This window comes from Melanostigma gelatinosum, assembly GCF_949748355.1.
Source record: "Melanostigma gelatinosum genome assembly, chromosome: 16".
Taxonomy (NCBI): Eukaryota; Metazoa; Chordata; class Actinopteri; order Perciformes; family Zoarcidae; genus Melanostigma; species Melanostigma gelatinosum.
In genome coordinates, this window is record NC_136649.1 from 8860458 (window position 1) to 8873257 (window position 12800).

Genomic DNA, 12800 nt, shown 5'->3' on the forward strand with positions numbered 1-12800 from the left:
GGAGGCAGAAATGTTGTGTCTGAAAAAAACAGTTGTGGCCGCGGGAAAAACGATCAAAGAATCATAGCGCGAGTTAAAGGTAGGCTGCTGCTTGTTTGGTCTTAGCTCTGAAACATAACAGCAGACATGTAAAATAAAATGCTTTTCTTGTTTATCATAAGCCAGGCTACATCAAGTATAATAATGCACAATGATCTGATCAATTATGCAAATAATGTTGGTGTGTGTGTGTGTGTGTGTGTGTGTGTGTGTGTGTTTGAGAGTGAGCGAGACTGTACATTTATTGAAAGCCAGCAGTGGCTCTTATGATTAGAACTATTTATGTAGATAAGCCTCCAATATAACACAGTGCTGTTATACAGTATATAAGGTTAACCAAAATGTAATGTTTTTGACTTAAATGTCTCTCTTGTGGTTTATGTTCCTGCCTGAAAAGAACAGAGACAGAGAACAGCGACAGAGAGAAGGAAGAGAAGAGAGGCAAAGGGAGACCGCAATAAGCAGAAAAACAGTAGAAAGCAGACTCAAAGAAGCAGAAAAACAGTAGAAAGCAGACTCAAAGAAGCAGAAAAGACCAGAAAGCAGACTCAAAGAAGCAGAAAAGAACAGAAAGCAGACTCAAGGAAGCAGAAAAGACCAGAAAGCAGACTCAAAGAAGCAGAAAAGAACAGAAAGAAGACAGCAATAAGCAGAAAAAGAGTAGAAAAGACAGGAAGAACCTTTAAAGTAACAAAGGTAGGTAATGTGTGTCTGTGTGAGAGTTTTTTTCCTTTACAGGAGGATCAAGAAAATAAGAGATGGATATAGAAATTGTAAATCTACAATGGTTTAAGGTAAATATATGTATGTCTATGCATGTGTTAAATATGCATGAGTCTATACATGGCAATCTGGCAATTTATAAAACTATTCAATTCATTGAGACATGTACTGTGGCTTTAAAACAAATTTTGTATTTAATTTCTTACTGTAAATGTGTATTTGCAGATGCCAAACATGCGGCAAGTCAGGAAGAGGGAGAGGAAGACGAGGAAGTGGACCCAGGAGGCCATGACACAGGCCCTACTGGAGGTGAAAGCAGGCAGGCTTTCTCTACGGCAGGCAGCCCAGCAGTTTGGGGTCCCTAAGTCCAGCCTGAGTGACCGAGTCAGTGGAAGGGTGTCCTCTGACTGTGTCTATGGTCAGAGGACACTCCTCACCCCTGAAGATGAGGATTCCCTGGTGGAGTACTGTTTGTATTCTGCCAGTCACGGGTTTCCACTGACGAAGCCTCAGGTCCTGGCCCACGCTCTGGCCATCTATAACCTCCGCCACCGGGACGCACAAAGAACCGTGCTTGGCCAGACGTGGTGGATAAACTTCCGGGAGCGGCAACACCATCGCCTTACTGCCCGGACCCCAGACATCATTGACCGTGGGAGGGCATCCTGCGCCAAGAGGGGGCCAATTGAGGAGTATTTCGGGCTCCTCACCACCACCCTGGAGGAGCACGGGTTGAGGGAGAAACCTCGTCAGATATACAACTGCGACGAGACGGGGTTTCAGCTGGACTCTACAAGAAGGAAGGTCATCGTGCCCCGGGGGACTAAACATGCTTACAGGCAGGCCCAGGGAACCAGAGACCACATCACCGTCCTGGCCTGCCTCAACGCGGCTGGGGAGGATGTCCCCCCATTCATCATCTACAAGGGGGGATATCCAGGGGGCCCCTATAACAAGGAAGGGGTTCCCGATGCCCTCTACGGGAAGTCGCCAGCAGGGTACATTGACAGTGAGCTGTTTAGGAAGTGGTTTGTCGGGCATTTCATGAAGTTCGCCGTGCAGGAGCGCCCGCTGCTGCTCATCATGGACGGACATCAATCCCACCTGGATCCAGAGCTGGTCCGGGCGGCACAGAGGGAGGGGGTCATTCTCTTGTGCCTGCCACCACATACGTCTCACATCCTTCAACCTCTGGATGTGAGTTTCTTCGGACCCTTGAAGGCAGATTTCTCTGGTGTTACAGGAGATCTGTCGGCAGTGAGCCACTCCTTCTTGGTTTCTAAGAAGGAGTTTTCAAGGGTCCTAAGAGACTCCTACCAGAGGGTGAAGGATCGGAGACTGGTGGTGGCTGGGTTCAGGAGGTGTGGCCTCTACCCTCTGGACCCAATGGCCATCGACTGGTCACGGGTCATGCCGTCCGGGCCGCGGCGTGGGGCCTCCTCACCACCTCCGCCAACCTCATCGGCATCTTCCTGGGCTGCGCCTGATGTTGCCCTCCCCTCCCAGCATCCCCTTTCTCCAGCCCCTATCCCCAATCCCCAGAACCAACCCCCACCTGCCCCTCCTCCCAATCCCTACATGACCCATCCCCTGGTAACATCAGGCCGGATAACAGCAGACCTGGCCCACCTCCTGGCCGAAATAAACTACAACCGCAACACCGGCAAGGTCAGGAGGAACATCACCAAGGCCAGGTTACTGACAGCTCAGGAGATGTCCGACGTCATCGTGGAGGCAGAGGACCGTGCTGCAAGACGGGAGGCCCAAGCTCTGGCCAGAAGAGACAGAGAGCAGCAGCGGGCCGGAGACACCGGCCCGGCAGCCACTTCCTCTACCCTGTCTGGCGGCTCTCGCCCCAGCCGCAGAAGACCAGTGTCCCTCGGGGCTACTACAGCCACCAGCTCCGGACTTTCCATCGCCGGTCCCTCATCCCGCTCTGCCCCCTCTCGTGCCTCCCACGGTCCCCGGCTGCCTGCCAGCAGCACATCACCACCACTGAGCCTGCCTGCTGAGGAACACCGCCACCGTCCCCCGTCTCCTGGTCAGCGCATCCCTATTTTGCATTTGAATTCACGTATAAATCAGAATTTATTAACTATTGTTACGCATAAACATTATTATAAGTATGTATTTTAGAGTTGTAATAATAAAATATGATTATTATTTCAGAGCCTTCAACATCGGCTGCGGGACGTGGCCTCTATGGGTCCCAAACTCCTTCCTCTCCCTTCCACTGTAAATCCTTTAAATAATCTAAAAAAAACCCCACAATATTATAACAGGATGGTGACATTAGCCATGATGAAGAGTAAACAAAGCATGGTTATGCTTTTTCTGTTATTTATACAGCCTCCCAACCTGCAGAGACCCGACCTTCATCCAGCTCCTCGTCTGCTGGACCTACGACATCCACCGGTACTTCATGTTAACTTGCATTGTATGCCAACCCATGAAAATCTGATCATTGTCTTTAATTCAAAGTCATTTTTTATTTATTTTAATAGGTCACACTCCTGAAGAGATGGAGCAGACAGTTTGGGAGTGTGGCCGGTGCCAGGAACCTGACCCTCCAGAGAGCTCGGAGGGATTGGTGTCGTGGGTCCAGTGTGACAGCTGCCACACATGGTATCACACCATGTGTGTGGGCTGGGACGAGGAGCTGGATGATGAAGAGGATTATTTCAAATGCCATGTGTGTCCTGATTTTTAATTTAATTTTTGATTGGTTTGTTTTTCAATAAATGTTTGCACAGAACTTTTCAATCATTTGCACAAGTTATTTGTCTTTCACTTTAACAATGTAGCTTTTTAATCATGAATACTCATGTTTTTAGTTGTAATATAACTCTTACTCTGCACTGTGTGTTATGATAATAATTGTTATATACAATATGTGTACATAATTGTTAAATTCCAGACATCAGCTGGTGTTTTGCCAGTGATTGACATGAGAAGAGTTTAACAAAACATCCAGCAGGTGGTGGTATACGCTCAAACGGAAATTAAGGAGCTTTTATTGCATCATTTGGAGTTGTTGAAGCGTGATATCTTATTGTGAAGGACAGAACTACGGTCCCGGATGTGTTGACAGCATTGATGGTCATTTTTGCGACCCTGGAACAAGCGAATATCCCCGAAAAACCAGCAGCAGCCAGTGTTTACAACGAGGATAGAAGTCCGGACGGATTAGGCCACGAGCAGTGCACGGCTAATTCACCGGTGTTAGCATCGTTTTAACGACTCTGGTAAAGGCAAAGCTAACTGTAATAATTACAACAATATTTCGTTTGAAAGGTACGAAGTTTAACTTCAGTTTAACACCATTAAATCAACTGAAAACATTACACGATCATTTTTATCAACATTGTAAGTGAATTGTATTGAAACATTAGCTAAAAACTGTCCGGTTTGGGGTACAATTCCGTTAGCATCTTAAATGGCAGACTCGGCTATCGTTAGCATAATGCTACATTACTAATGTTAACAAGCTAACGTTTCACACAATGTGCATGTTTCGCCACTACCGTTACATTTAGGGAAACCGTGTCATAATTTAAGAACAAAGTTAAAAGTGTCACAGATTAGCCGACTTGTCGATCAACAGTTAACATAAACTGTTAACTGAATGATTTCCCTCTTTTTATAGCATGAACTTCGGAGGGAGCTAAAGCCCAAACTTTTAACTTTAAGCTTACAGGATGGAAGAATATAAGTTTCACTTAGCTAGTGAAGTTGTAAATTTGCAAATGTCTCTTTATGCTCAACTTCAGCTTTCTGTTCCACTATCATAACATCGACACTAAAGGCGGTTCACCGCGGTGGAAGCACTGGGCGGGCATTAGCGCTAGCTAGCTAGCTAGCAGCTAACGTTACATTCATTCAACTTCAGCGAGCTAGTTAGCTGGCTAGCGTTAGCTTCGTAAACGTTACTTAACATGTCGCGTACAAGAGGTAAACTCTACCGTCACCTAAAGGTAAGCGGGCGCCAGCCGACCAAATTGTGCATTAATGCTCTGCCATAAAGTGTATTAAAATAGACTCACCTGCTATCGAAAATTACCCAACGGAAACCACAAACTACCTGCCGCTCACCACACAAGGTTTGTTCTCTCGGCCGCGCGCACTGGTGCATGATACAAGGACGTGCACGCGCGGGTTAAATTTAAGTTAAAAATTGTTGTCATTTAATTTGTTGACGTTCAGGGGTCTACTATTCCACTGCCAGCAGATGGCAGTGCAGCCCCTCACACTGCAGTAAGAAGCTGTCTCACACTCACTATATTAATTGATCTTCTGTTGCTATACTATTAAAAGGGTCTAGGTTTTATCAAAGTTCACATAAATTACAAAAGGAACATATTTCCACTTACTCACCCAGGTTTTATTTGCTGGGGATTTGAGGTATCTGCAGACACCCTGATACAGTGGAGGTAAATGAAACCTGAGGTGATAACTGAAATCTGTCCAGATGAGGGGGTTGAGGATTATCTTGTTGTTGGTGAGTCAATGAGTAACAATTCATTACAACCACGCCCAGGTACAGGACATAAAAAATCAATTTGGTGTCAGAAAAGTCCTGTTGGATTCCTATCTGTGTTTATGGGACTGCCTATAACTCCAAATTCATCAAACTGGTGCCGTATTCATTAAAAATGGTTCAGCTAAAAGTAGCTCCTATCTGGCTGGGTGAGCAGAAACAACTAAAAAGTAACTTATGGTTCTGGTCAAAGAGTAATTTATAAAGCCTTTTAACTCCTAAGTCTGAGACACGCTGGTAGTCCAGTCATTAACACTCATTATTCTACATTTCTACTAAAACAATTATAATTGTATGCACCATTACAGCTACGTGTGACACTTCATTGAGATTATTTATTCCTCTCACATTCTAACATCAGCAGTCCATCCGACTGAAAAGCCTCACAAAAGGCCGTCTGTGTGGTTCTCTAGTGTTTCTGGTACAGCTCAGTTTTATACCTCGACCTGCACCTGGTTTCTGGTGACAGAAGGTACACACAGTTGTTGCTCCCAGTCCACCTCTCTGTCAAGGATTACTGGCCTGGAACACAAAAAAAAGTTAAACCACTCGAGTCCTGATTGAGTAAAGAACATAACCCACTTTAGAGAGGTGTGCATGAAACCATGAATAAATATCCAACCACCAAATCATTTGAAGTCAGCCAGGTTGAACATGACAGTGGCAGATTGCCACGCTTGCTGGATCAGAAACATTTAGCTCCACTCGACTAAGTAAGCTTGTAAAACACCCACAAAACTGATGTAAACATTATTTAAAAGACTCAAGTGAGCTTTATTGAACTCCCCAAATTAAAGTTAAACTATGCGTAGCAGAGGTGAAAACTGATCATTCCTGTAATCACCACAACACTTTCAAACTACTGGGAGGTTTATCCTCTCAAACTTGTATTGTGCATGTGTAAACATTGCAGTCATCTACTAAGGACACAGAAATGTAACATTAAATATGAAGTAGACTAGAACACACTGATTTTTTTGATATTGCCAGATAAGCAGAGCCATAACAATCCCCCCCCCCCCCCCCCCCACACACACACACTTTTAAACTGTGTGAATGCTGTTGTTACACAGAGATGCAGTACAACTATATAGAGGCTGACCTGTGTAAAAGTACTCATTCCAGGGGCTACTAAATAAATTACAAGTACTCTCATCATGGCAGTTGAGTTGAAGGACTTCTTCATTTGAGTGTTGTCCAACATGAAAACTCCTGCTTTCACTGAGGGAGACTTTCAATGACGCTCTGCCTTTTGAGAAGGAAAACCGTCACTTTGAAAAGCACGAGAGAATCTTTAATATGTTTAAGATTTAAACTCTGAAATGATCTCAGTAAGTCAGGCTTAGTGTCCATATGTATGTCGGTGGCTGATACCTGGTGTTAACTCATTTCAGTCCCGCAGGATTCTGGGTGAGAGGTCAGCTTTACTGAAGTCAAACGACATCTCCCACACATCACACAGCAGTTTGTTTTCCCCGAGGGGATTTCCAACATTGTGCAAGCATTGTGAGTCGCAACTCTTCCACACTGTCTGCTAATCTCTAGCACACAAGCAGGAAGACAGACCAAATATGGCACAACAGATTCTCAACACAAAGGGTCATTATCTCTTATCCCAACAAAACATCACACAACCTAAACCCAGCTTTTTTTTAAAAGCCCCAAATATGGTCATTTTGTACAATACCGGGGCGACTGTGGCTAAGTGGAGAGCAGGGCCGTCTTTCAATCAGAGGGTCGGCGGTTCAATCCCCGGCTCCGGCTCTGCTAGGTGCATGTCGATGTGTCCTTGAGCAAGACACTTAACCCCAAAAATTGCTCCCGTAGTTGTGCCTACGGTGTAGAAATGGGATAGACTCTGAATTGTTAGTCGCTTTGGATAAAAGCGTCTCCTAAATGATTGTAATGTAATGTACAATATGCTAGCTGGGGCCTTGTCAACTTCCTGGCTACACAAAACAGTGGACAGGTTCAGTGAACCTTAAACTCCATTTGTTCACACGTAAGAATAATTAACATTCCACGGGTTTATTTAACTATTTTAAATAAAAGTGGCTTCACCTTCAATATGTTATGGCAGACAAGGGTTAAGAGCGATGCATACAGTTTGCCAAGATATCTGAAAATAGCCCACAGCAGTGAGGGTTTCATTCTGAAACAGGTTCACTAAACACTATGATTCACTAGGAGACATCCTCGGCATTGCACCCGGAGGCTTCTCTTCGACACTTTCTCACATCTCAATCACAAAAACGCAAACAAGGCGCAGAAGTCCTCGTGAAACCAGTGGGGTGACCTTGGCAGCCACTACATTGTCATGTTGAGTCTCTCGCATAACTACGTCCGAGCACACCCGTTTCTCATTGGTTGAAGCAATCACACCATGTGAACGCTCGCACACCTCATCCTCATACACAGAAAGTCACACCACTGATTAGGAATGACTAGAAAGTAGTCAGACCACTTCCTCTTTCACTGGCTGAGCTTTAATCACCAGATATGAGATCACACCCTTGCTGCTGTTTCAGTCGATGACGACAACAATCAAAACAACTCCGGGCTTTCAAGAGGTACCTTTTTTCAATGCAAAAAATGTGCCATGATTTGATGAATGATTCTATAATACAAATGTCATCAAGCAGACAGAGTGAACAAGGGGGGACTCACGTATAATTCATGAATAAAAGACATACAACATCACCTCGCAATCCAATACAGCTACAGTAGATCGTCACTTTATCTCGCTCAAAAAACTAAATGTCTTGGATAGAATTACATTGCACAAATGATTGTATCCAAACCCTGAAGTGTATTTACTATTTGTTCAATTTAAAATATATATTATAGCATATCAATATTATATTTAGTGTGTTATGCAGTATGAACATTTTTAAGAATATATACAATATCTACTGTATATCTTTACACACACACACATATATAGTGGTTTAAGCATGGTAAAGAGTAGATTGTCCATACAGCATTTCTGATTTATTTATTTTATTTGGCAAATCAAATCAAAGAAAATTAACAAATAAAACTCCTGTCACTTCCTCTCCTGTGCTGGTAACAAAACATAGGCTGGCTGTCACTTCCTCTCATGGGAAGGAGAGGAAGTGATGTGAGATCTCACTCACACACACACACACACACACACACACACACACACACACACACACACACACACACACACACACACACACACACACACACACACACACACACACACACACACACACACACACACACACACACACACACACACACACACACACACACACACACACACACACACACACACACACACACACACACACACACACACACACACACACACACACACACACACACACACACACACACACACACACACACACACACACACACACACACACACACACACACACGGGCCCAGTGTTACCCAATGCATAAACTAACTAACTCAAAGAATGAATGACTATTAAAGAGAAAACGCAATCTTCATACATCAAACAAACAATCTAACGTAAATAAGCAAACATCTAGAATAACTAAACAATACTTCTTATGAATTAACAAAATACAAACATCAAAGAAATAGCTCCTACAAGGCCTACTTAAAATCAATGACCGGAACATGTCTCCAGACATTAAGAGGTATTACTGTAATGCTGCATTATGCTTCTCCTAACTTCCACAGCTTTGGTTCACGTTAAAAACAATATGTGGAACATGGCAGGACCTGAGGGAGGTTACTGCATTGCTACTTGTCTTTGGTCCTCAAAAGTGCACTTGAAGCAATGTGAGTCAGCCTGCTTCCTCGGCCACAAGAACTACTCATCTACTCAGAAGTTTGATCTCACCAAATAGGAGACTGATAAAAGGCCAAATGATTCGATTAGAAAACTGTATTAATCCCCAGTGGGGAAACTCGTTTGGCACCAAAAACTCATTCAGACAACAATAGACACAGTACACAATGCACAACAGACAAAAAACCCAGAAACCCAGAAAATGCCATATGAAACATGATTGACATCAGAAAGCTGCTACATCTAAAGGCTTTCATTGAAGAACTCGAACTGCTGCTGGAAGGAAAGACCTTCTTAGTCGTTCAGTGGAACACAGAGGCATCCTGAGTCTCTCACTAAATGAGCCTCTGAGTCCATTAAAAACACAGTGTAATGGATGGCCTTCAAAAGAAACAATCGTTTTTAACTTGGCCCTTGTTGTCTTTTCTACAGTGACCTCTAGTGAGTCCGGGGGAAGGCCAATCACCAAGCCAGCCTTTCTGATCATCTTACGATTTTTCCAGTTTAATTTACTGTCCAGATGGACCCCACGGTATTTATATGACTGGACAATTTCTATCTGCTGACCCGCAATTATCACTGGAGAGACCTCCTCCTCCTTCTTCCTTCTGAAATCAATAACCAACTCTTTGTTCTTTCCAGCATTTAGTTTTAAAAAAAAATGTCATCACACCAGATTTAGGAGGGAACCTTGTGTTTTGTTTCTAACAGGGGAAAGGTGGACCGATTTTGTCAGAATGTTAAGAGTTGTGCTGCCGAAACATTGAGATAATCTAGTAACGAAAGCACACTGCTACTAAAGGAATGTAGGGAAGCATGGTTTAGTTCTCAGCAGTGTTCCCCGCCTCCACTTCAGCTGGTCTTGGGTCACCCTCTTCTGCAGTCCCAGCAGTGTAATTGCATGTGGCTGATCTCCGGCTGAATATCCAATCCACAAAAGTAGAGTATTACTCAAACCTTGCCAGATCAGTGCAATGCATCCCATTTATATACTGTGAATAAAAGAAAAATACCTGGAGATTTTATCTTTGAATTTGTACCACAGGAGCACCACCAGCAGGACAACAATGAGACCAACAACAGCACCAACAACAGCACCAACAGTAGCACCAAACTCTGCTAGGAGAAAAGAGAGTTTGACAGTTAATATTCCACCGGTTCATTCATATACTCTATCGCGATAAATGGCATTTTCTTTTAGTTCACTACCACCCATGCATAATTGAGACAACAGGGAGCTATGTAGCCCTCTTACACTCACTAGACAATTTAAAGAGCATAAGCATTTAATGTAAAAAAAGAAAAGAATGTCTCACACTTGGGCTGCAGCACACAAAGAGTGAGAGACTGAGTAGACAGCTGCTCGAGGACGTGATCTGACACACAGATTAAGGTAATCTCCCTACCTTTTTGTTTCAGAGACCTCAGGAGGGCTAAAGTGCAGTTGGCTGTAAAAAGAAGACATCAGAACATCAGATACACTGAAATACACATTTCTCTTCAAAATAAATGTATGAAAACATTCACAACTAGAAAATGCATTTCCTGCTGAAAATGCGTTGGAATGCTGAAAGCTGAAATGAATCTCAAAAACATTGCTGAAAATAGATATCCAATTTTTTAAAAAATTGCAAAAAGCTGAATAATTCAAAAAGTTGAAAGATTACAAATATGAAGTCATAGCACCCCTCTGGTGAAAGAGCTGAACATTTTAATAGTTGAACGGTTTCTGTAGCTTAAAAAATGAAGGAGAAGAGGTGCGACGGAAGAAATAGAAGTTGAATAAAGAAACAGGATAACAATAGTTATCTATCTAACAATAGTTATTGTTGGAATGCTTAACAGCATTCCAACTATTAATATCTAAGGTACAACTAGATGGGACAATCTGACACAAGGTAAGAACAAAATGTTTGCAATGTTAATTATTTTAAATACCCTTCACAGACGGACAGGCAAAGATACTCACACTCACAGAGAACCTTGTAACCGATCCCCTATGGAGAAGAAACAAAAGGGGCAAACCAGTGAGTTTATTAGTGTCAGAAAGACGACATTTTCAAATCAATATCTTCGCCTCTATGTTTTCAGTAGCTTTGATGTCAGAGTTATCACATCTTATCCGTGGTACCGTTATCTGATTCCCAAGGGGCATTAAACCTACCGGTAACTCTTCAATCTCCAAAACAAACAATATGATTTGAACTTTTTCCATCACTCATATTATTCGCATAATAAGAGCTTATCTAATGAGCCCCACGGAGTGCAGTGGTACTTTTTCGCATGGTAAACGCGTAGTACCTCTGTGAGGCAGTTCCGGCTGAAGGTTGTGTTGTTGAAGCATCCTGAGGTGATGAGATGGTTGATACTGTGATTCACCACCACCGGCTCAGGCTCACTATCATCGTGATTTGCAAGCACATGTTTCTAAAGTGAATATGGAGAGGAAAACATTAAATAAAAAACAACAAAAACCCTCAGGTACATGTCCAGACATGTCCGGAGGGCACAGTTTTATATTAATCCAAACAAGTTCAGCTATCACGCTGCAAGTAACTTACACCCAGTGCCCACGAGTACTCGCAGTCTGATCCAGTCACATCTGTGATAAGAGAGTCGTCCGAGATGCTGTACAGTGTTTGCTCAGGAACCAGTGAGTAAGACGAGACGGTGCAACTAATGCTCCACGCATTTCCAAGCAGTAGAAAGCCATCTGGGGACAAATAGAAAAATAAGTCACCAGAAGCAAGATTTGATTCCAAAATGCTCTTATGTGTCTGCAAATAACTATGAAACTGACAATGCAAGCATGCACAGAGAGTAGTCCCAACACTGCTGTTCAGAAAGATACACATCAATAATCCCTTTGTAGTCCCTTTAATATCTAGTACACAGTAACAAAGTCCATTTTCTTTGTCACGTGCTGTGGTTTTTTGCACCTCCTAAATCGCAAGTATGTTGTAGGACGGGGAGTCATGTGCCATTCTTCCGATTCCCTCTTTGTCAACTCTGAAAGTTATTTCCGCTTACTACGCTCCGGTGTGATCAGCTGAGTAACGGAAGTGACGTCAAATCTAACGATTTGGTCTTCATTCATTGTTCATTAAAGAACTATATTTTAGAGCGTCGATATAAAATAGCTATTGACATATTAATGCACTACAAAGAGGCGACATACATAGAAAACAAGCAGTAGAAGCGGCGAGACATTGCGAAAAATTGCAAACAGCGCTAAATCATACGTCTCTGTATGACACGCTTCCTTCAAGAACAACCATTTCATTTCGTTCCGATGAGATAAACTGAGTACGTTAGATGTCACGGGTCTGTCTGATTCATACCGAGGGATGCAAACTTACAAACTTCAAATCGAGTCAGAAGTCCTGAGTAAGCAGACCCACTTTGAACACTCGCGTCTTTGCTTTTTTGCTGAGCAGGTTACATGTTTTGGTTTCAATCAAATTAATCTTGAAAAAAATCTAAATAAATACTCACATGCAAAAAAAAGGCAGCAGGCAACGACCTGCATTCTCAGCGGTCCCATCCCCATTTGACAAGCTTCTTATTCTTCTTCTTGTTTGAGGTTTATTGGCGGTTGGCAAACAATGAATTAGTGCATTACCGCCACCAACTGGTATGGAAAATTAAATTCAAAAGAAGAAGAAAAAAAAAGAAACAAAACAACGAGCTCACATTTTCTTAACAATATT

The 12800-nt window shown here is 43.0% G+C and overlaps 2 protein-coding genes and 2 long non-coding RNA genes across 4 annotated transcripts in view; 2 read left to right on the forward strand and 2 right to left on the reverse strand.

Moving 5' to 3' along the window:
• Positions 1–2857, forward strand: part of LOC306790005 (uncharacterized protein) — a gene marked incomplete at its 3' end in the record, with an annotated part of 3132 nt that extends 275 nt beyond the window's left edge. The window contains exons 1-3 of the mRNA XM_079286110.1: positions 1–833; positions 988–2795; positions 2848–2857. The exon at positions 1–833 is cut by the window's left edge and continues 275 nt beyond it. Coding sequence (XP_079142236.1) covers positions 798–833; positions 988–2795; positions 2848–2857 — 1854 coding nt within the window. The 5' untranslated portion in view covers positions 1–797. The remainder of the gene's footprint in view (positions 834–987; positions 2796–2847) is intronic.
• The window catches only part of kop (askopos), a 10469-nt gene extending 5631 nt beyond the window's left edge, over positions 1–4838 (reverse strand). The window contains exon 1 of the mRNA XM_079286244.1: positions 4806–4838. The gene's annotated coding sequence lies outside the window, so the exon portion shown is untranslated. The remainder of the gene's footprint in view (positions 1–4805) is intronic.
• Positions 2931–4114, forward strand: LOC306790607. Its single transcript, XR_013772711.1, has 3 exons — positions 2931–2997; positions 3112–3177; positions 3267–4114. It is a non-coding gene; the product is annotated as an uncharacterized lncRNA (long non-coding RNA).
• Positions 4839–8686: 3848 nt separating the features above from the next.
• On the reverse strand, positions 8687–11797 carry LOC306790742. Its single transcript, XR_013772720.1, has 6 exons — positions 11652–11797; positions 11392–11517; positions 11060–11087; positions 10497–10538; positions 10104–10206; positions 8687–10008 (listed from the first exon to the last, which is right to left on the reverse strand). It is a non-coding gene; the product is annotated as an uncharacterized lncRNA (long non-coding RNA).
• Positions 11798–12800: the final 1003 nt, after the last annotated feature.